Below are 24,429 nucleotides of genomic sequence, written 5' to 3'. Positions count from 1 at the left end.
GGGCTACTTTAAGACAATACAGGTCCCTCAAATACATCAAATTTCAACATAAAAGTGACACAAAACTCCATAACAATAATCTCTCTCAATGTCAATGGGCTAAACGTACCAATTAAAAGACACAGAGTGGCAGGATGGATTAGAAAATTGAACCCAACATTCTGCTGCCTGCAAGAGACACATCTCAATAGTCAAAATAAACACGGGATTAAATTAAAAGGCTGGAAAAAATCCTACAGGCAAACAACCCCTATAAGAAAGCTGGGATAGCCATCTTAGTATCAGACCACTTTAAGATTGAAGGTCACAAGAGATAGTGAAGGCCATTTCTTATTATTCAAGGGATCTGTACAACAGGAAGAACTTTAAATACTTACTGTATATGCACCTAATGAGGGACCAGCAAAATACTTAAATCAACTACTCATAGACTTGGAGAAAGACATTGATAGCCACACAATACTAGTGGGAGACTTCAACACCACTTTATCCCCTCTTGTTAGATCAACCAGATTTAAGCTTAGCAAGGACATACTTCATCTGAGGGAAAAATGGAAGAAAGGGACTTAATAGATATATACAGGACACTTCACCCTCAAAAAACTGAATACACATTCTCTCAAGTGTGCATGGAACATTCTCCAAGATATACCACATGCTGAGCCACAAAACATACCTCCATGAAAGTAAAAGGATAGAGATTGTATCAACAATCTTCTCAGACCATAATGCACTGAAATTACAAGTAAATCACACACACAAACAGAAAACTAAATCAAACACCTGGAAATTAAACAGTTCACTTTTGGAGGAGTGGCTTAGAAAGGAAATCAAAGAGGAAATCAATAGATTCCTGGAAATGAATGAAAATGAGGACACGAGTTACCAAAACTTATGGGACATAGCAAAAGCGGTGTTAAGAGTTTATAGCTCTACAAACATTGCTCAGGAAGGAAGAGCAAGCCTACATAAGTAACCTAACCTCACATCTTAAGAGCGTGTACAATGACCAACAAAATGAGCCCAATCCGAACAGGAGGAAGCAAATAATAAAATTCAGAGCAGAGATTAACAAGATGGAAACCCAAAAAACAATCAGGCAATTATTATTAACACCTAAAAAACGTTTAGCTCTTTTAAAAAGCAACCATCAGGACCACTGAGAACCTGTCTAATCTTAATCCAGTGCATTTCCTCAGATTTAAGGTGGGAGGTGGCCCATATTACACCATTTTGGAGTAGATTATTACTGGGGTTGAGAAATATTTTGAAAACGTTTTTATTAACTAACCTGATGTTCATAAGGGATATTTTGGAGCCCTGAGCTTAAATATTTCCTCTGATTTTTTTCTTTTTGGATCACACTTGGCTCAGCAGTCAGGAAATAGTCATGGCGGTGCTCAAAGGATCATATTGGATGCTGGAAATCGAACCCAGCTCAGCCGCATGCAAGGCAAACACCCTACCCACTGTGCTATAGCTCCAGCCTGTTGCCTCTGATTCCTAATAAAATCTTTTGGGCCTTACTTTTTATCACCTTCACTTAGATAAGGAAAAAACAGTAGCAAAAGTTTATTACCACTTTTATAGTGGATGTGATGTGGCAACATTATAATAATAAAACTTATGGAAAATTATATCCTTGTAAAATAAATATAAATATTTGAAGGTGTTCATTAAAGACTTGATAGGTCCCTAGTCCTTTGCTGGTTGGTGTGGAAATAACAGAGTCAGATGTGAAGTTTGTTGTCTCAGAAGACAAAACTTCTACAATACAACATAAGGAAAAATATGACTGGATTACAGCATGTGGAATCAAGAGTCAAGTGCTATAGATTTATAAAGGAAGGAAAATCAAATGATGTAGTTTGGAAATGCCTTGAACCGGGGGTCTCACGCAGGGACAGGTCTGTGTGTGCAGTATTGCTGCTTGCGGCGCTCCCGGTACCAGATTGGGGTAAACATGCCGCCGGAGTGGATATTTGGGGGGTCCCAGTCGGGGGTGCATCCCATGGTTGAGCCGGGCCCGGAATCCCGACTTGGATCCTCGGGCCAGGGCCCCACCGGCATGGGTTGAGACGGGAAGAGAAGGATGGATGGGCTGGTGTGTCCTGTGTCGCCCACCCTCCGCAGTGCCGGACCTCCCCAGAAGCCTTCACAAAGCGTGGGGAGCCATGTCTGCGGCGGGGGTCCGGGTCAGTGTGTGGCTGAGCTTACCCCAGAACCGCCGCCGCCGTTCTGCAGCCGAGAATCCGAGTGGAAATATTCCCACCCAATGTGTTTGTTTGCAGATCTTGGCTGTTTTAAATAGTGACAAAATCAACATAGCTATCCACATATCCTTTTTGGGGGGGAATCACACCTGGCGATGCACAGGCGTTACTCCAGGCTCTGTACTCAGGAATTACTCCTAGTAGTGCTCAGAGGACCACCCAAGATGCTAGGAATCGAACCTGGGTCGCCAGGTGCAAGGCAAACACCCTACCCCCTGTGCTATCACTCCAGCCCCTTCACATATCTTTTAAGATTAGTGCTTTTGTGTTCATGGGATAGATACCAAAGAGCAAAAATTTTGGATCATGTGTAGCTTTTTGGTTTTGTTTTTCTGACAGGTTGGGGAAGAACTTTATTGGCAACAAGTGGTGTGTTGGAAGGTTTTTGTCTGCCTGGTTATAAGAAGGGGTTTCTATGAGGAACTAACAGATAGCAAGGGTGGGTTGTAGACCAATGAATACCGGAATGAGCAACAAAATCCCTCATGGACTGGTTCTGTGTGGTACACTATCTTGTCTGAATACATAAACAAAGTGAGAGTTAGGTTTTAGAGGAAGGGTAAGCTGAGAACAAACTTTCCTTATATTTAGGCTTTAGGGCAAGGACAGTTGTTCTTGTATAATATTGATCTTTGGCCTGATTTCAATCCTCACTTTCAGGTCTCCTTTCCATTTCTATATAAGTTGGGGTTTGAGTAAAAATTGGTGGTTGACTCCTGAAATAAGCCTTTACATCCCTTTCCCTGAATATTCTAGCCTCTCCACCATTAGTTCAAAAACAAAGCTATTTCTAATTTTAATATCAGGGCTGGAGCGATAGCACAGCGGGTAGGGCGTTCGCCTTACATGCGGCCAACATGGCTGACCCGAGTTCGATTCCTCCGCCCCTCTTGGAGAGCCCGGCAAGCTACCGAGAGTATTCGATATGCCAGACACAGTAACAACAAAGTCTCCAATGGAGACGTTACTGGGCCCGCTCGAGCAAATCGAGAAATTTCTAAATTGTTTTCCACTAAAATCGAACCCATTTATATTCCTACCATCTGTACAAGGGATCCTTTCCTCTATCCATGTTAGCACTTGTTTATTCTGCATTTTTCTGATAATGTCATTCTCAGTGGTATAAGGTGATATCTCAGTGTTCTGTTAATTGCATTTCACTGATATTCAGTGATGGTGAGAATTGTTATGTGCCATTTTAAACTTTTTTGTAGTCATCTGTATGTCTTTGGAAAAACGTTTGTTCTGTTTCCTCTCCCCCTTTTTTGTGACATTGTTTGTTTTTATGTTGAGTTTTGTGTGTTCCTTATAAATTTTGGATATTAACATTTTATCTTATGAATGGTCTACAAAATATTTTCTGCGATTAATATAATTAATATTTTTAGTAATTTTAGTTTGCATCAAAGCTTTTCAGTTTGATATACTCCCATCTTTTATTTTCGATTTTCATGCCAATAGAATTGAATATTGAAGATGTCCCTGAAATTTATATCATTGAAAGAGGTGTGTTTTTAACCTATATTTTCTTTTATGTATTTTAAGTATTTGGGTCTTTAATTCATTTTGAGATAACTTTTGTGTATAATGTAAGATAGTGGTCCAACACCATTTGTCTACTTTATGCTTTAAGTTCATTTTTCATAAATCACCTGTTATTTTTGTCTACCCAGCACAAATTCAGTAGAATCAGATAATTGTAGAGTGATAAATATGAATTATGTTTGAGTAAAAAAGCAGAGAAAACTACTAAGTTGAAAGTTGAATATTCTAAGAATAGGGAGAAATAAGAAAGTGTGTAATTTTTAAAGGCACATTACTAGGTGTCTATTTCTCACACATTATTAAGAGTGAGAAACTTCAAAATAGAATCTAAAATAGAGAATATACTCTAATTTTAACACAAGAGAGATAATCTTTGACTTTGCTATTAATATGTAGATAACCATTAACCATTCTTACAGCTCTCACTACCATATAGTATAGCCACCGTAGCACTGTAGCACTGTCCTCCCATTGTTCATCAATTTGCTTGAGCAGGCACCAGTAATATCTCCAATATGAGACTTGCTGTTACTGTTTTTGGCATATCGAATATGTCACGGGAGTTTGCCAGGCTCTGCCGTGTGGGCAGGTACTCTCAGTAGCTTGCCAGGGTCTCCGAGAGGGGCAGAGGAATCAAACCCGGGTCGACCACGTGCAAGGCAAATGTCGTACCCGATGTGCTATCGCTCCACCCACACGTTGCACATTATTTTCTCTCACATACAAGTAATGAGAAAAAAGAATTTTAATTCTATACTAGAACAAGATAATAACAAATTTGTCTCTCCTTTTTATACCACTCTGAGAAATTTCATCAGCAAGGATAAAAAAGCCAAAGGAAAGAGTAGGTAAATTTTTTAAAAAATTACTCAACAGAAAATGAACCTTGTTAAATTACGCATTTCTTTTCCCCCCTTATGTCCCAATATTTCACCCTCAAAATTAGTATTCCCCTCCCTTTTCCCAAACATTATGTAGCTATATTCTTCTTACTTACATATTTCATTCCATTGTTTAGGTTTTTCTGTCTAATTTTTAGAAAATTACAGTTTTCTAAAACCTAAACCTAGTCATGTTATTCCCAATCAAAACTTTTCATGATTATCCACTGCTTATAGAACAGGGCATGCATTTATTCATCTGTCATTAAAGACCTCTGTAATGCAGCACACAAGTAATACCAGCATTTATTGTGGCGCATTAAAAGCTACAACTGTATTCAGCCTTTGTGGGACTCGCAGAACATTGCCCTTTTAATCTTTTATGTGCCTATGTTTAAAAAACCTCTTCTGGCTCCTTTTTACCCATGTCTTTCTATAATAATTCGAGCTCATTTTCAGAGTTAAAATATCACCTCTTTCAAACAAAATTCTTTTGAGAAAGATGACTTTGTATTTATTTTAATACATTTCTTTATTTCTAGTTTGAAAAGTTTGTCAAATTGAATTCAAATAAAAGTATGTAAATATTAATAGTTCATTGCCTATATGAATGAGACAAACTTAAAATAATAGGGCAAACTGAACAAAAGAACTGGAAAAGAGGTTGACACTAAAGCGAGAGCATCGAAGTCTCCTTATTCATTGTCCAGCTAAATCTTTATTTGTTTGTGGTTGAACGTGGTATATGCATGAGAGAAAAAGTTAATATTTAGGCATGCCCACCAAGGTTTAAGATGGTTCAGTTATTGCAATAGATATACTTGTATATGTTCCTGGGTATGAATGTGCCAGTGAGCACCTGTGTATATATGCTTGACAATACTTGAATCCCAATAAATTGTTTCTAAATTTTCAGTTTTCTCTTTTGCAATGATGTGAAGGTTACATATCATGCAGAATAAAATAGCTTTTTTTTGGAAATCAGTTGTGAGCATATGGCTTCTAGACTTCTAGCGAGTTAATAAGGGAGTTATCATAAGACAATTGGGTCACATCAGAAAAGAAATTTTGCTTTCATTTGTCACAGAATTATCATAATATAATAATTTAATTTTCCTTTCAAAAATTTTATTTTGGAGCGGCTCTCTGGCACAGCCATGGCTCCAGAGGTGCAAGGACTTAATGCAGAGCTCAGCAGCTTGCGGCAGAAAAGTGAACTGACTATGCCTTAATCCACGGTACCATGTCTCCCCAGGAGGGAAGGGGTGTCACTCCCTTCCGCCTTTTTCTCCCCGGGCCCAAGATGACAGCCACCTCTAAGCTTATTGGAAAGCCAGGTATGAGTTGGCGGTGAGTTGACGGGGCAACTGCAGCCTCATGGGAAAGGGGTCGTTACCGACTCGTCCTTTTCGCCCTACCGAGGTCGTCGGCTGCTCCCCATGGGCAGCTCTCCGTCGCGGCCATGTCTCCAGAGCCACAGAGGCCAATCTCGTAATTGTCTGGCCCTTGGCAGAAATCCCTCCAGACTTAATAAGTAAGATATCAGAAATCCAAAATCATATGGTTCTCATAACCACCTGTAGAAAACAAATTATTTCACAGTGCCTTTTCAGCAGTTCTGATTGTTGGGTGTAAACTCTAAACAATAATGGTGCATCTTTTGTTGAAGTGATGAGTGTGATCAAGGTGGATGGAGAGTTAAGTGTAGTTCATGTGCCTCACAGGCATTGGGAGGGGAGGGAGGGGTATTGGGGTTCTTGGTAGTGAAAAATAAGTACTGGAGAAGGGAAAGGTGTTTGATCATTGCATGACCGAGACTTACACCTGAAAGCTTTGTAACTTTCCCCACAGTGATTCAATAAATAAATATAAAAATTATTTTATTAAAGCACAATAAATTATAAAGTTATTCATAGTTGGGTTTTTAACATATAATATTCCATAGCCAATCCAACTATCAGTGTCACCTTCCATCCATCAGTGTTCCAAGATTCATTCTCCTACCTCCCCACCTAAGTCCCAGTCTAACATCTTGACAGGCACCTTTTAAATCTGGTTATTAAAATTTGGATATCGTGATTTCAGTGTCATTTACTCTGATTGAATATTTAACTCTGTGATTACTTCACATTATCAATCATGTTAAATGAATTATAATGGAAGAAGAAAGACAAACACAGGATGATATCACTTATGTGTGGTTATTTAGAGTAACTGCATGAGGAACCTCAATGGTTTAAATGAGGGGATTCCTAGATCACTCTTGGCCCCAGAGTTTAAGGAGGAAAATGAAAGAAACAAAGTGAAGGGGAAGGAGAGAAGAGATATATGAGAAACAAAGGGATCAAGGGCCAAGGGGACTCAGATAACATAGTGATTTTATTAGAGTGATTGTAGAAGTTCTTTAGTCAATTTAAGAGAAATGTTACCTCTGAATGGAAACAACTTGAATACCATAGTTTCTTGCTAAATACTGTTTCCTGATGAGACTGTTTTCAGATGAGAGTGCTTATCTGTGAAAGACATTAGTGAAATAAGGATTTTTTATAGTTAGTAGACTTAGACTGTCAAGAAGACATCAAAGCAGGACCAGAGTGACAATATAGAGTGCTTGTATTTCACACAGCTTACCCAGGTTTGATCCCCAGTAACCAACATGGCTTCATAAGAGTGCTAGGAGTGGTATCTAAGCGCATAGCAGTAAATCATGGGACTGTTGTGTGTGCACCCTAAAAAACGTTTAGTTATCTTGGTTTTCAGTCCTCATAAGAAAAGAGAGTGTCTATAAATTTTCATATTGACCCTTGTTTTAAACTCAAGTGCAAGCTACCAGAACAATTTGACAACAAGGTAAATGAGTCAGAAACTTTTCAGTTAAGGATGAGAATAGAATAAATGGACTAAATACAAATTTATAGTTAATATTACAGAAAAGTAATATCAATGTATATGTTCAATACTGCTCTATATATACAAAACTATACAATACTTAAATATTATTAAGTACTCAGTATTTTGTAACGGTTTCTGCACTATTTTGATAATTTTGCATTTTTGAGGATGGACTAGATAACTATTGTCCTTGTTTTTATCAAAATTAACTATGTTTATCATCAAACGTATAGTAAAATGCCACATGATCAATATTGGTTTGCTACTAACACAGATAGTCTCCATATGCGTTATAAAACAATAGCCCTATTCGAAGATATGAGTTGGCCCTGGGTATCAAGTACTGGTAATATACCTAAATTGCTAAGTCCATTATATAAGGAGTCTTACAAAATGGATAAAAGTTTATCTCTTTCCTCTCCCTCATTATTTGTATATGGAAAACCACAAAATTTTGGGTATTGATTTTGCTGGTAGATGCGGCAGAAGCTGGGAAAAGCATTTGTAATGCGCACATGTCCTTCACCAACTACAAGACCAAGATGACTGCCCTCCGAAAACCTGATGGATCTATCACATCTTCCAGAAGGGCAATGGAGAAGATTATTCATGACTTCTACTCAGATATCTTTAATAGCCACGTCCACTTGCCCATATACCAAATTTTGCAGGATGGATATGTTGTTCCCAATGTTCTCCCTTCCGAAATCCAACATGCCATCTTGTCGGTAAAGAAACAAAGAGCACCTGGCCCAGACAAGGTCAACACCTGAAGAACTTACCGTCAGTACTCATCAATATACTGGCTCAGCACTTCACACGCTACCTGTCTGAATGCAAGGTTCCATCCCAATGGAAAACCAGCAGGACTGTACTACTATACAAGAAGGGAGACATCCACGACATTGGTAACTATCGCTCAATCTGCCTATTGTCTGTCATCTACAAGCTGTTCACTTGAGTCATCCTGAATAGGATTGGCAGAACACTAGATGAAGGACAACCATGCCAACAAGCCGGTTTCCAAAAAGGATTCAGCACCATCAACCATATCTACATGATAACCAAGCTCATTGAGGTTTCTCAGGAGTTCAAGATGCCGCTCTGTTCATTGATTTAAAGAAGGCCTTTGATCCTGTTGAGATGGAAGCGGTCATCGAAGCCCTAGCCAATCAGGGCATTCAAACTCAATACATCAGGATCTTACGTGAGCTGTATTATGGATTCACTACCAGGATCTCACCATTCTACAAAGAAGTAATCATCTATGTCAAGAGAGGGGTTCGGCTGGGGTATCATTTGGTGAAATGATACCATTTCACCAAAACTCTTCAGTGCCACCTTTGAGAACATCATGCGACGACTGGAATGGGAAGGAATGGGAGTGAAGACAGATGGTCGGCAGCTACACCACCTCCTCTTTGCTGATGACATCATTCTAATAACACCAAACATCAGCCAAGCGGCACAAATGCTAACCGACTTCGACCGTGAGTGTGGAAAGGTCGGATTACAACTGAATCTCACAAAGACAATGTTCATGAGAAACAGTCTTGTTCCTGATGTTCCATTCACTCTCAATGGAACGACCATCTCCAAATGCAACAGTTATATATACCTAGGTCGAGAAGTCAACATGACAAATGACCTGGCACCTGAGTTACGCAGGAGGAAGAGAGCAGCTTGGAATGCCTTTAAGAGGACAAAGAACCTCCAGCTCCGAGCACATCTCTTTGATTCCACTGTTCTTCCTGCATTAACATATGCCTCAGAGAGCTGGGCCCTACAAAAACAGGATGAGAACACTATTCGGGTCTCTCAAAGAGGAATCAAAAGAGCTATTCTTGGAGTATCATGCTTCACTCAAATGAGAGATAGAATCCGGAGTTCCAATCTCCGTCAGCTCTCAAGAATCAGGGACGCTGTCTCATTTGCCAAGGCATCAAAAATCAGATGGGCTGGACACGTAATGAGGTTTAGAGATGACCACTGGTCTAGAGCGATTACTGACTGGATTCCACAGGTTGTCAAAAGATCGCGTGGACGCTCACCTACGAGATGGTCAGATCTCTTCGTCAAGACCCTGAATGATTGGTTTGAGGCTCTTCATGTTCCTAGAACGAGCAGATGCCATTGGTCTACGCTAGCACACAACAGGGATGAATGGAAAGGTTACTGGCACCTGCTCGAGCAAATCAATGAGTAATGGGGTATCAAGTGATCAAGTGATCAAGTGATTTTTCTACCTGCCACTTTACTATACAAATCTATTGTTTCTAAAAGCTTTTAGTAGTGTCTTTCATATTTTCTAAGTATAGTACATACAAACAGTGAAAGCTTGACTTTTCCCTTTCCTATCTGTATGTTCTTGCTATCTTTTTCTTGCCAAACTGCTATGGTAAGTACCAGTACTATATTCAATAGGATTGGCAAGAGTGGGCAACCTTGTCTTGTGCCTGATCTTAGAGGGAAAGCTCTTAGTTTTTCCCCTTGAGAATAATGCTTGTTATGGACTTGTGGTTGATGGCTTTTACTGTAAAGAGGAAAGTTTCTTCAACTCCCATTTTGATGAAAGACTTTTTTATCATAATGGTTGCTGAATACTTTCAAATGCTTTCTCTTCATCTATTTATATGATCATATCACTTTCTTTCCCTTTTTTATATGGTGCATTATGTCGATTGACTTGCAAATGTTAAATTATCCTTGCATTCCGAAGATAAATCCTAACTGATCATGGTGTATGATCTTTTTGATGAGTTGTTGAATTTCGTTTGCTAGAATTTTATTGAGAATCTTGACATATATGTTTATCATGAATATTAGCATGTAATTCTCTTTTATGTTTGAGGTCTCTCTGTATACTCTTGGTATTCATATGGTAAAATAGCCCCCCACAAATAAATAAAGAAATCCTTGGTAAAAAGAAGTTGGGAGACCTCACCTTTTTTAATTTCAAACTATATTACAAAGTGGTGCTAATTAAAACAGCATGATATTGAAATAAAAAAAAGACTCACAATCAATGGTATAGAGATGAATATTCTGACATAGATCCTCAAATATGTGATCACTTAATCTTTTATAAAAGAGCAAGAAATATGAAGTAGAGCAAGAAAAGCCTCTTTACAAAGTGATGTTGGGGAAAATGTGCAGCAACATACTTAAAAAGAACTCAGACCTCCTTTTAACCCAGGCACAAAAGTCAGATCAAAATGGATCAAAGGCCTCAATATCAATCCAAATCCATAAGGTACATGTAAGAAAATGTAAGCAGAATCCTCCATGTTATTGAAGCTAAAGGCATCGTCAAAGATGAAACATTACTGACCAAGCAAGTGTAAGCAAAGATAAACAAATGGGACTACATTAAAGTAAGAAGCTTCTGCACCTCAAAAGAAATGGTAACCAAGATACAAAGACAGTCCACGGAATGAGAAAATTTATTTAACCAATAACAAAGATATATTGAAGGTATATAGAACACTGGGCTAGAGCAATAGCACAGCGAGTAAGGCATTTGCCTTGCACGCGGTCAACCCGAGTTCGATTCCTCTGCCCCTCTCGGAGAGCCTGGCAAGCTACTGAGAGTATCTTGCCCTCACGACAAAGACTGGCAAGCTACTCGTGACGTATTCAATATACCAAACACAGTAACAACAAGTCTCACAATGTTACTGTGCCCGCCCGAGCAAATCGATGAACAATGGGAGGACAGTGACAGTGACAGTGATGTAAGACACTGGTGGAACTTTACAAGGGAAAAAATCCTACCCCATCCAAAAATGGGGTAAGAAATTAACAATTTCCTTTAATAAGAAATACGTAGAGCCAAAAGGCCTTTTAAAAATGCTCTACATCATTAATCATAAGGGATATGCAGATCAAAACAAAAAATGACATATCTCACACCACCAGGGCTGACACACATCAAAAAGAACAAGAGAAACCAGTGATGTTGTGGATGGGGGAAAAAGTTATTCTCATTCATTTCTGGTGGGAATACTATCTGGTCCAGCCTTGTTGGAAAACAATATAGGCATTCTTCCTAAAACTAGAAAGTGAGTTAGTATAAAACCCAGCAGTACCACTCGTGGAAAAATATCCCCAGGCCCAAAAAGCACAATTTTTTAAGAGCCATCTGCATTTCTATGTTCATTGAAGCACTACTCACAATAGCCAGAATCTGTAAACAATCCAAGTGCCGAAAACAGAGAACGGGATAAAGAAACTGTGATACATCTACACAGTGGAATTCTACATAGCTAAAGGTAAAAGGTAAAGGCCCTCCCGTTGATCGTCGATTTGCTCGAGCGGGCCCAGTAACGTCTCCATTGGAGACTTTGTTGTTACTGTGTCTGGCATATCCAATACTCTCGGTAGCTTGCCGGGCTCTCCGAGAGGGGCGGAGGAATCGAACTCGGGTCGGCCATGTTGGCCGCTTGTAAGGCGAACGCCCTACCCGCTGTGCTATCTACATAGCTACCAGGAAAAAATTAAATAATTAAATGTGCTTATATGGATGGACCTGGAAAGTATCATGTTGAGTGAAATATGTCAGAATGAGAGTGACAGATATAGGATGATTGCACTCATGTGTGGAATATAAAATAAAATACTATGAGATTAATTCCCAAGGACAGTAGAAATAAGGGCCAGGTGGATGTTTCATGGTTGGAAGCTTGCCAAGTGATGGAAGTGGAGGCCAGTGAGGATAGAGAAGAGACCATAATGACAGTGATAATTGGAAATGATCACTATGAACAAAAACTGAGATCTGAACGTAGGTAAAGGAATAGGGATGGCAACCTTTCATGGTTTTAATTTATTTATTATTTATTTATTTACTATTTATTTACTTTTTATTTGTTTGTTTATTATTTATTTATTAATTAATTATTTATTACTATTTATTTACTTTTCTCTAAGTTTTCAGGGTACCTTTAAATATCCCACGCGCACGGCAGAGCCTGGCAAGCTATCCGTGGTCTATGCCAAATAGACCAAATTGATATGCCAAATCCAGTAATAAATGGATCTCATTCCCCTAACCCTGAATAAGGCAGAATCGAGACGGATACGGAAGGAAAGACTGATAAAATACCAAGGCAGAAATAGGCTGCAAAAACGTAGAAAAACAAAAATGATTGTCTGTACTTTTAATGCTCATACGCTGGCATCTACTGCATCCATTGAAGACCTTATGGTACAAGCGCGAAAGATCAAGTACGACATCATTGACCTGACCGAAACGAGAAGACATCAATCACATCATGCCGTTTTCGACACTGGAGAAGAACTGTTCCTTGGAACATGTGATAAAAGAGGCGTCGGTAGTGTCGGTATCCTTGTCAACACACACTTAGCCACGAGCATTGATTCATTCGAATGCCTAACAACCCGAAACGGACGATTACACTTGAATAGATGTGGCTCACTACCGGCAGTTTCTATCTTTGTTGTCTATGCACCAACATCCAGTTATGGTGAAAGAGAAACTGAGAAGTTCTACATGGAGCTGGAGAAGATCTATAAAGAAGATCACACCGTCTACAAGATCATTGTCGGTGATTTTAATGCCAAGATAGGACCAAGAAGATCAGTCGATGAACTCCACATCGGGACCCATGGCCTAGAATGGAACGAACAGGGTGACAGACTGTCTGAGTTCATCATGTCAACCAAAACCTTCCATGGTAACTCACAGTTCCAAAAGGCTGAATCTAAACGTTGGACATGGGAGTCTCCCGATGGACGGTTCCACAATGAAATAGACCACATCATATTCAATCGGCGGTTTTGCCTAACCGATGTTGCTGTTGTCCCAAAATTCCAAATGGGATCGCACAATCATCTCCTTTGTGCAAAATTCTACCTCACAAAACGAGGAGAAAAGAATGCAAGGTTTAAGAAGAGGACTCCCAGAACGACCACCAACTGGGAGCTCTTTGGCTCTGTTGTGGCAACATGGGAAGATGTCGTCATTGACATCATTGATGAGGAATATGATCAAATGATTCAGCACCTCCATGATTGTGCGAGGAATGCCAAGAGAGAGATAACCACAAAAAAACACCTTTCTTCGAACACTCTTGAACTTATTTGCCAACGTGGATTGGCACATGCCTCAGGCAACCACAAGCGAACATCCGAACTGGCAAAACAGTGCAGAGAAGCCATCAAGGATGACCTCAAAAACAGGAGAGCAGCAGTACTGGTAGATGCGGCAGAAGCTGGGAAAAGCATTCGTAATGCCCACCTGTCCTTCACCAACTACAAAACCAAGATGACTGCCCTCCGACATCATGATGGATCTATCACATCTTCCAGAAGGGCAATGGAGAAGATTATTCATGACTTCTACTCAGATCACTTTAATAGCCACGTCAACTTGCCCACATACCACATACTGGATATGTCGTTCCCAATGTTCTCCCTTCCGAAATCCAACATGCCATCTTGTCGGTAAAGAAACAAAGATCACCTGGCCCAGACAAGATCAGACCTGAACACCTGAACACCTGAAGAACTTACCATCAGTACTCATCAATATATTGGCTCGGCTCTGCACACGCTACCTGTCTGAATGCAAGGTTCCATCCCAATGAAAAACCAGCTGGACTGTACTACTATACAAAAAGGGAGAAATCCACGACATTTGCAACTATCGCCCAATCTGCCTATTGTCTGTCGTCTACAAAATATTCACTCGAGTCATTCTGAATAGGATTAGCAGAACACTAGATGAAGGACAACCATGTGAACAAGCCGGATTCCGAAAAGGATTCAGTACCATCGACCATATCCACACGATTACTAAGCTCATTGAGGTTTCTCGGGAGTTCAAGATGCCGCTCTGTCTAACGTTCATTGATTTAAAGAAGGCCTTTGATTCTGTTGAGAGGAAGCGATCATGGAAGCCCTAGCCAATCAGGGCGTAAAAACTCAATACATCAGGATCCTTCGTGAGCTCTATTGCGGATTCACTACCAAGATCTCACCATTCTACAAAGAAGTAATCATCCTTATCAAGAGAGGGGTCTGGCAGGGTGATACCATTTCACCAAAACTCTTTAGTGCCACCCTCTAGAACATCATGCGATGACTGGAATGGGAAAACATGGGAGTGAAGATAGATGGTCGGCAACTACACCACCTCTGCTTTGCTGATGACATCCTTCTAATAACACCAAACATCAGCCAAGTGGCACATATGCTGAACGACTGACCGTGAATGTGGAAATGTCGGACTACAGCTGAATCTTACGAAGACAATGTTTATGAGAAACAGCCTTGTTCCTGACGCTCCATTCGCTCTCAACGGAACCACCATCTCCAAATGCAACAGTTATATATACCTAGGTCGAGAAATCAACATGATGAATGACCTGGCACCTGAGTTGCGCAGGAGGAAGAGAGCGGCTTGGAATGCCTTCAAGAACGTTGAAGAAATAACTAAAAGGACAAAGAACCTCCAGCTACGAGCACATATCTTTGATTCCACTGTTCTTCCTGCATTAACATATGCCTTAGAGACCTGGACCCTACGAAAACAGGATGAGAATGCTATTCGTGTCTCTCAAAGAGGAATCGAAAGAGCTATGCTTGGAATATCACGATTCACTCAAATGAGAGATAGAATCCGGAGTTCTGATCTTCGTCAACGCTCAAGAATCAGGGACACTGTCTCATTTGCCAAGACATCAAAAATCAGATGGGCTGGACACGTAATGAGGTTTACAGACAACCGCTGGACTAGAGCCATTACTGATTGGATTCCACGGGACATCAAAAGATCACGTGGACGCCCACCTACAGGATGGTCAGACTTCTTCATCAAGACCCTGAATGATCGGTTTGAGGCTCTTCATGTTCCTAGAACGAACAGATACCATTGGGCTACGCTAGCACGCAACCGGGATGAATGGATACGTTACTGGCACCCTCTCGAGTAAATCGATGAATAACGGGGATTAAGTGATTAAGTGATTAATCAACACCACTAAATTTAGAACATTTTAGTCACTATCAGCACAAAAGAAAGCCTGTATGCTTTAACTATTATCTATACTTTATTTTATTCTCAATATCCCTCCAACCACAGTACCTGGCAATCATTAATCAGTTACTCCCTATTTCCAAGATTTGCCAATTTTGGACATATCATATTATTGAAATGAATAGCCATTTAGGAAGCTTCAGTGAGAAAAAGGCGTCCACCAATTTGGAGTGTATATATTTACACCATACGTTTTTTAATGTAAGGGTGAAATTCCATCTTTCACAGACTTCTGTAACAAATGGCACAGTTAAATGTAGCACTGTAGCACTGTAATACTGTCCTCCCGTTGTTCATCGATTTTCTTGAGTGGGCACCAGTAACGTCTCCATTGTGAGACTTGTTGTACTGTTTTTGACATATCAAATACATTACAGGCTGCTTGTCAAGCTTTGCCGTGCTGGCGCAATACTCTCAGTACTTACCAGGCTCTGCAGTCGGCGGCATGCAAGACAAACACCCTACCCAAGTACTGCTATTTTTCAGCCATTTATTAAGTTGATTGAATTGGACATAAACTCCACTAAACCCATAATTTTAATAAAATGGTTGAATGTGGTGTGTAGGGTACAAATAAAGTTTATGAATTCTTGAATTTTTAAAAATTAAATATACTATTTAGTTTGAGATTATTTCTTTTTCTTGTCATTTAAGATTTTTTCTTGGGGGACTGGAAAGTAGTACAGCAGATAGGGCACTTGCCTGTCATGCTGTCAACCAAGGTTTGATTCTCAGCACCCCATATAGTTGCCTGAGCATGATCAGGATTGATATCTGAGTGGAGAGCAAAGAGTAAGTCCTAAGATATTGGTTATGATTCAAAAACCAAAAGAGAAGATAAATAAATAATTTAAAATATTTTCTTAGATGCATTCATGGGCTTTGATGAGGGTGAGCAGAATCTCCCTTTATAACAATCTCAAATCATTCTCTCTTATATATTATTTATAGGTATACTCTACTTACCTATATGTGCAATGTATAATATGTAATGCATAATATATGTAATATATATGTATGTAATATATGTTAGTAGTATAATAATACATGTAATGTCTAATGTAATGTATAATAATGTAGAGTACAGATGTAAAGTACAATGTATAAATATAATGAAATCTCTAATGTATAATATAAATATACATATGAATTTATTTACATATATAATATATGTGTAATGCATAAAATATATAATATATTAAAGTACAGTATATAATATAATATAATCTGTAATGTATAATATACATATACATATATTTACAGATAAATGTAATATATGTAATGAATAATATGTAATATATAATACATGTGATATGTGTAATGTATGGGCTGGAGCGATAGCACAGCAGGTAGGGCATTTGCCTTGCACGCACCCAACATGGCCGACCCGAGTTCAATTCCTCTGTCCCTATCGGAGAGCCCAGCAAGCTACTGAGAGTATCCCGCCCTCACGGCAAAGCCTGGCAAGCTACCCCTGATGTATTCGATATGCCAAACAACAGTAACAAGTGTCACAATGGAGACATTACTGGGCCCACTCGAGCAAATCTATGAACAATGGGAGGACACTGACAGTGACAGTATAACAATGCGTAGTACATATGTGATACACAGTGTATGATATAATATGTAATGTATAATATATATGTTATGAATATAAATCTATTTTATATATATAATGAATAACATGTAATTTATAACTTATGTAATATATGTATGTAATATGTGTGTAATAATATAACATATTTACTGTATAATCTAATGTATAATAATGTGTGGAATATATGTATGACTATATGTCCATGTGTAATGTACAATTTATAACATAATATATAATATACATATATTATACGTATACATCTATTTACATATACATCTCTTGACATATAAAGATATTTTATATAATATAATATACATTTACATATAATATATAATTTACATATTTAATTTACATGCATTATTTCTATTTTGAGAAAGGTTTATTTATTTTGGTTTGTAGGGGGCATTTTCCTTTAGAAAATATTTCTATTTTCAGTCTTTAACATTTTATAGTTTTAATCTCTAAAATTATTATTATTTTCACTGAGACAATGATAGCATAGAACTTGGAATATTTTGGGACTCTATCCCTAGCATAATTTCTATTGATTTCCCAAACAGGTATTTTCTGGGAGTAATAGGTTCAGGGTCTTGAATCTTGTTTTCTTTTTCAAGCTCCTGTTTTATGATTTTCCCTCTGGGAGCATGAAATAGGGAACAGCAATCACAGCTTTTTGCCGGGTGTGGAGGGAGGGACTTAGGGCTTAGCATGTCAACTTAAAGATTGTTTTTAGATAAATGAGGATCCTTTGTGTCACAGAAAGCCATGTATTGGTTACTTTTGAAAATATACAATGAGAAGCTAATAGTTATTCTTATTAGGTATTAAAATTTATTTTTGCCCTGTCCTTACTTGTTGCCTTCTTCAGGGGGAATAAAAGAATTAAAAATGCAGAGTAAGGCAGCTGCTAACTTAAAAGTACTATACTAGCAGAAGGGATTATAGTGTCCTTATATTACCTGTCAATGGTTTCTTGACCTCTAGATGCCCCCCTTTTCTTGGAAGCATTTTGAAAAAGGTCTCAGATTTTCTGTTTAGGACTTCATACAATCAGGATTCCCACTAGAGATTTAATAAACAGAAGTATTGTACTCTCAAAAAGGACGGACTGCTGACCAAATATCTCATTATCTTTCCTAGAACATGCAGCAATTCTCAAGAGCCCTCAGAATATACCAAATAAATCAGACAGTACCATCAAAAACCTGGCAAGGATGAGTGGGAAACATAAGAGTTAAGAAAGTAATTTCATCTTGATCTCCAACAGGTTAAACATTCTATCTACAATCTTGAAGCTGTTTATAGTCACTGCCGATACTCTGTTCACTTAGGAAAAAAATGTATTACTCCAGAAACCAAGAACATCATCATTAGTCTGCTGCTGCTGTGACTGCAGGGGATAAGAACATTTTCCAAGCCATTTTTAATTGTCAGTAATTTTCATCTTAATTATGGGTCCAATTTTGAAAAGGAAAATTTACTGCATTTCTTTAAGGGTCATTCTAGGCTATTTATATAAGCATTTACTTCACCCCTCCCCGAAACCAATAAGAACACATTTTTATTCATTCACAAAATTGGTCTTTTGCAGAAAATGGAATTGATAGGTCTTAAGCTTCAATGGAATTTTATTGAGCAAAAATAGGGAGGACTAAATTACTAGGCACTGGGAAGAAAAAAGGCAACTTACTACTCTTTAGAAACAAACATGTCAGGTAATTAAATATTCAGACAAGAAGAAGGAGGAGATATCATAAAAACAAGTGTCTGTTACTTTGTAAGACAATGTCCTATGGTGGTTTTGGATGTAGTGCTAACTGCTGTGTAGTTATTAGGAAGAAAGGACAGACCCTTTCCAACCCCAGAAAAAAAACCATAGAAGTTCTCTCAGATCCTCATCATCCAGTTGCATGTTGTGATTATAATTTTGTAGCTGATCACACTTAATGAGTAAAAGCATGAACTGCCTTTTTTCAAAGGGGAAACACCCAAATGTGGTCAAGCTCAAGTAAGCCCCCACTTTCTTCCCACCCAAAGAACCATTGTTAAAGAACCAATTCAAACACCCTTACTTACATGTTCTGCAACCAGATTGAAGACCATGGATCACTTCCTGGAAATCAAAACGTTTTAGAAAGAAAGAAAAGACATATTTGGTGCACAGACTGTGCAGTTCTGGTAGCTGTTTGGCAAGAAAACACAAATACCCCTTTTCTAGTTTCTTTTTTCAGGCTTGGCATAGATTTTCAATCATTCAGTGGGTTCTGAAATCTTACTGAAAAGAGAAAATACTGAAAAAAGAGAAAATACTGAAAAGAGAGCAAATACTGGAAAATGTTAGTTTTTTACTGCAACACCAGCCAACAAAATTATCTGGGGGAAATCTGTAACAGCATTCAAACACTTGTTCATTTTATCCCTTTGTGTCTACTTCATCCTTTAAATGATCAGACTACTTTCAAGCTTCTGGTACTGATCATACGCTGTCATATAGAATTTCACTGTAACCTTGATTGCGTTATTTTGTTTTGTTTTGATGAGGGGAGCAAGAGAGAGAAAGGGGGGGAGGGAGAAAGGGGGAGGTGCTGCCTGCTTGTGCAGTTCCCCGGGCTTGCCTCAAGGAGGCAGAGTCTGAGAACAATGCTGTGCAGCTAAAATGTTAAGCTGTTCGCCTTGAATGTTAACTAGGTGCTATTTAACTAGGTGCTATTTGCTTGAGGAGGATGCAACAGAACAATATTATTGTTGAAGACGAGATGCAGGTGGTTACATCTGCACCAGAGAGCAACTACATAGCAACACCTAGGGTATTGGACAAGGGGATTGCTGCCAGCAATTTGAGCATTTACCCAAATCCAATATTTTCAACGTTTTCTAGAGTCACTGATGATGCCTTAACAGATGGTGAGGATTCTTAACCCAATTGCACAAGCTAAGTGACTCAACAAATGACCAGCTCTACTAAGAACAAACTAGGGGTCAGATTCCTCATCCCCTGCCAGAACTGACAAGTGCCTGTAAATCAGTTGGTTAGCATTTCCAAATGAACATGTTGTAGAGGAGGCAAAAATGATTTCCTATACCACTTATCCTCCATCTGCCAGACAACAGACATTTCCCTGCCATGGTGGGGAAGATGCTTTTCCACTATCACTGGGCTTATTCCTGGAGCTTCTGGCCACGGAAAGACTGAGCCAAAAAAAAAAAACAGCAAGTAACTGGCCATTCTAGTGATCAGATCTCCAGGTATTAGAATTCCACTTGAAAGGGACACAGCTAAGAAGGTCCCTATAGGTTTTCCATTCACTGGCTTCTGGGAAACTCTTTGAAAAGAACAAGAGCAAGCACCAGATTAGGTAATTTTCATGTCTGTCTGCCCCACCCTTTCCCTTTTAGAGATCATTGATGGAGAAGGGCAGGGGGCAGGTTTTTGAACCGTGAGCCTTCTTACCATCCTTTTATTTATTTTTAATTGTTTTTATTATAGTATCCTGATGAACAAATTTGTATTATTTTAAATACATATTCTTATTTTAGGCACTGTGATTTACAATACTGTTAATGAAGGGTTTCCCTCATAAGAGGGAAAAACACTGCCCTTGATTTTTCCTTGTTGCGAGATTTTGCTTCAGTCTTTTCCTGTTTTCAGTCCTTTATAATTGCAGTTGTTTTGTAAACTCAATTCTCCCTTCTCATAACTCAGTAAACTAACCTGCGCTTCCAAATCCATTTTCAAACGCTCCCTCCCTGAGCTACAAGTGTGCCTTCCAAACCCGGATTTGAATGAGTCACCAGGAGTTAGGCATCAGGCTTGATGGGCATTGTTGGTGCGGTGTTATTTGTTTGATTTTGGATTGGTTCGCTTTTTCCTGCAGAGGAAGCTAAGAAGTATGTATGCATTATTGCTTTCAGTTTAGATAAACTGAAGTTTTAGGGGAAAGGATGATGGGGGAAGGGCGGCGCACAGAGAAAGCAAAAAGATAGACTCCTGCTGAAGAGCAAACCGGTTTTCAGAGGTTTAAGGCTCCTCCCCAAATTGGGAGGGTGCGTGAGGATCCTCCACATGTCTTATTCTCCAGCTAAGTGAGACATTTAGGAAGGTTTCTCTGAAGACTGCAAGAGACAAATAAGCGTTCCCATTCACATAATCCCATTCACCAAGTCCCTTTTCTCTGGGTTGAAACCAAGATTCCCAGACCATTCCAACTGCTCCTGTGCGGGATGCTAGGCTCCCGCTTGTGCTTGTAACGTGGCCCATCGCTATTTCACTGTTGCACCTACCTGCGGGGAAATCCTGCAGATGGATGGAATGGTGGCTTCGACATACGCATGCTCTTCTCCCCCACTCCAACCCCCCGCCCCACGAACCCTGCCCTTCCCCTGCAGTGCGCTTGGGTGCCGCCCATCCCCTCCTTCCCACCAGAGGCACTAGCGCCCCAAGGCAGAAGCGCAGGGTACCTCCCTGGAACACAGCCAGTTGAGCCCCATCTGAGCACCTTCTTTTTAGTGGCAGGGAGGGGGCCAAGCCAATTGCTGCGGCTCCGCAGCTTAGGCCTCTGCGGCAGTGGCAGCAGCTAAGAGGTGTGTCCCTCCCCTCAATCCCATTCCTATGTACCCCAAACATCCGTCTATGTTCCTTGAACTCCCAAGAGCGCTTCCCTCTGTTTTTCTAGATATATTCAGTGACTTCTCCCACGAGGAAAACTGCTCCTCAAAGCCCATTTCTAGCTAAAAAAAAAAAAAAAGCTACTCTTTCTTCCACATGTTGCTTCCCGCCTTCATGCTGCTTCCCAGGCCCCGTGCTCCCTGCTCTCCCATCTCTGTATCTTTTGAAGCGTCTTTGCCCTTTGGTGGCTGCTAAACGGGATTCTAGGGGTACCACCAGCTGAATCAGGCAATCGGGCCTCGCCTTCTGTACTCTTCCCTCAGGGGTCTTTTCCTTACCTTTATGCTGGAAGGTAGTCTTGGTGATCGCGGCAGCGACGGGGTGGTCAGCGCCTTCGCAGCGACTGTCAGACGCGGCAATAGGCATGGTGCTGGATTCGGCTCCGGACAGCTCTCGGGAATTGGTTCAGGGCATGAATCTGTGGCTGATTCAGGAATCGGTTCTGGGACCGATTTGGGGGCAAGCTCTGGGTTCGACTCTGGGGCCGGTTCTGGTGGAAGTTCTAAGAGCGGCTCTGGGGCCGGGTCTGTGTCTAGTTTTGGAACCAGCTCTGGGGCAGGTTCTGAATCTAGTCCTGGGACCGGCTCGAGGGCCCGATCTGGTGCAGATTCTGGGACCCATTCCGGAGCAGGGTCTATGTCTAGATCTGGGACCGGCTCTGGGGTCGGTTCTGAGTCTAGTTCTGGGACCGGTTCTGGGGCGGGTTCTGAGTCTATTCCTGGGACCCACTCGGAGGCCGGTTCTGTGGCAGATTCTGTGACTAGCTCTTGGGCCGGCTCTGGGGCTGATTCTGGTACGGGTTCCCGGGTCGGTTTGGGACCTGGTTCTGAGATTTGTTCTGAGTCTAGTTCTATGTCCAGCTCTGGCGGTTCCGAGTCTGGTTCTGGAATCGGATCTGTTTCTAGTTCTGCGGCTAATTCTGGGGGCGCCTCCGGACCGAGTTCTGGAGAAGGCTCAGGACAGAACTGCGGTACCGGTTTTGGCGAAGGGGCAGTGGGGAGCGGGGGAGCGGGCGGCGGCGGCTGCGGCGGCGGCGGAGGCTGCGGCGGCTGCGGCGGCTGAGGCTGCGACGGTTTTGGCGGCGGCCACGGCGGCGGCTGTGGGGACGCCGCGATCTGCTCTTCATCCTGAGGCTGGCCGGTGCCCGTGTCCATGGCGGCACGCCGTCTCAGGTCAGAGCAGAGGGTACCCCAGAGCTCAGAGAGCTAGGGCGCCCTAGGGCGCCCCACCCACTCCTGTTCGATCACCCAGCTGAGGGTGTCAAACTTTCCTGCGCACTGCTCCATGGCTGGCTCCGTTCTGAGGTCTGAGCCTGGGGCGCTGCTAGTCTTTTAGTGCTGGAACACGCCCCTCGGTGAGCGCACACCTCTCTGCAGGCTGCCACGGGCCCGATGGGCGGGAAGCAGAGGGGCTTGCGAACGCGGACTGGACAGAGCGCCTGATGACCTCCTAGCGACGCGCGGGAGAGGAGGGGGGACAAAAAAGGGAGGGGGAGAATAAAAGGGGAGGTATGGAGGGAAGTGAGCGGGGGGCGGGGGGGGGGGATTGGAGACTGGTCGCATTTAACCCTTTAGTGGCTCGAATGTAAAAAAATTTTTTCCTTGTAAATTTTTTTCTTGTAAAGCCAGAAGCCAACTTGAAGATCTTGCAATCCCTCCCCACCCCTAACAATTAAGCTGTGAGCTGCTGTGGCTAACTGCCTCAGTCCTGGCTCTCCTTTCTCACCTCAGCAGCAGGTGAGCTGCCTAGCTTGGGATTCAGCTCTTACCACCCCCACTTTTGCTCTGAACACAAGTAATCAGTTGTTTTTTGGTTTGTTTTTTGTTTTTGTCCAACCTTGGAAAGGAAACCTAAGCCTTCCTTGTTTGGGTTTGAGTGTGTGTGTGTTTGTGTGTGTCTGTGTGTCTGTGTTTGGGTGTATGTGGTGTGTTCAATCCTTTGGATTGAAGTAAAATGTATCCCATTAAATTTTTGCATTGCCTAGCCTCACAACATGTATTGGGTACAAGGTTTGAGGTGCTTTGGCAGAGCAGAATAATAGAGAAGAACTGGAACACGGGCTTTCTGCAACCTGCAGATGTAGCCCAGAGAGAAAGACACAAGATCCTGGGAAGCTGTGGATGGGCTCCCTGGGTCTTCTGACTGATCTTATCTCGATAGGCATATGTCTGTCTGACTTGCCTTTAGAAAAGGAAACTGACTTTTGATTTTAACTGGACTTTGCAGGCAATGGCTGGACTTTTCACTGAAGTTGTTAATTGTGTGTATCTGTAAATCTTGGGGTGGGAAAAATTCACTGCAACATCCATATCTTTTTTACATTCTGCTACCTCCAAAGCACCATAACATTAGAGATGGAAAAGTGCCCTTTGAAAAGAACTGCGGGTCCCTGCTGCAGTACCCTTCCCACCCCTTAAGGAGATTCTAGAAACTGTCGTTTGTTAGTCACGTACACACATATGAACCATCTCCTCTGTCACATCTACACATTGGACGCCAGTATGCTGCCAAAT

At 40.9% G+C, this 24,429-nt stretch overlaps 1 protein-coding gene across 1 annotated transcript in view; it reads right to left on the bottom strand.

Moving 5' to 3' along the window:
- DGKK (diacylglycerol kinase kappa) overlaps positions 1-23,070 on the bottom strand; it is a 252,654-nt gene extending 229,584 nt beyond the window's left edge. The window contains exons 1-2 of the mRNA XM_056128612.1: positions 22,195-23,070; positions 2,218-2,298 (exon numbers count right to left, since the gene is read on the bottom strand). Of these exons, the coding sequence (XP_055984587.1) occupies positions 2,218-2,298; positions 22,195-23,070 (957 nt within the window). The remainder of the gene's footprint in view (positions 1-2,217; positions 2,299-22,194) is intronic.
- Between the last annotated feature and the right edge of the window lie 1,359 nt (positions 23,071-24,429).

This window comes from Sorex fumeus, unplaced genomic scaffold, assembly GCF_029834395.1.
Source record: "Sorex fumeus unplaced genomic scaffold, SorFum_2.1 ptg000065l, whole genome shotgun sequence".
Lineage (NCBI taxonomy): Eukaryota > Metazoa > Chordata > Mammalia > Eulipotyphla > Soricidae > Sorex > Sorex fumeus.
This window is presented reverse-complemented; position numbering and strand designations above follow the sequence as displayed.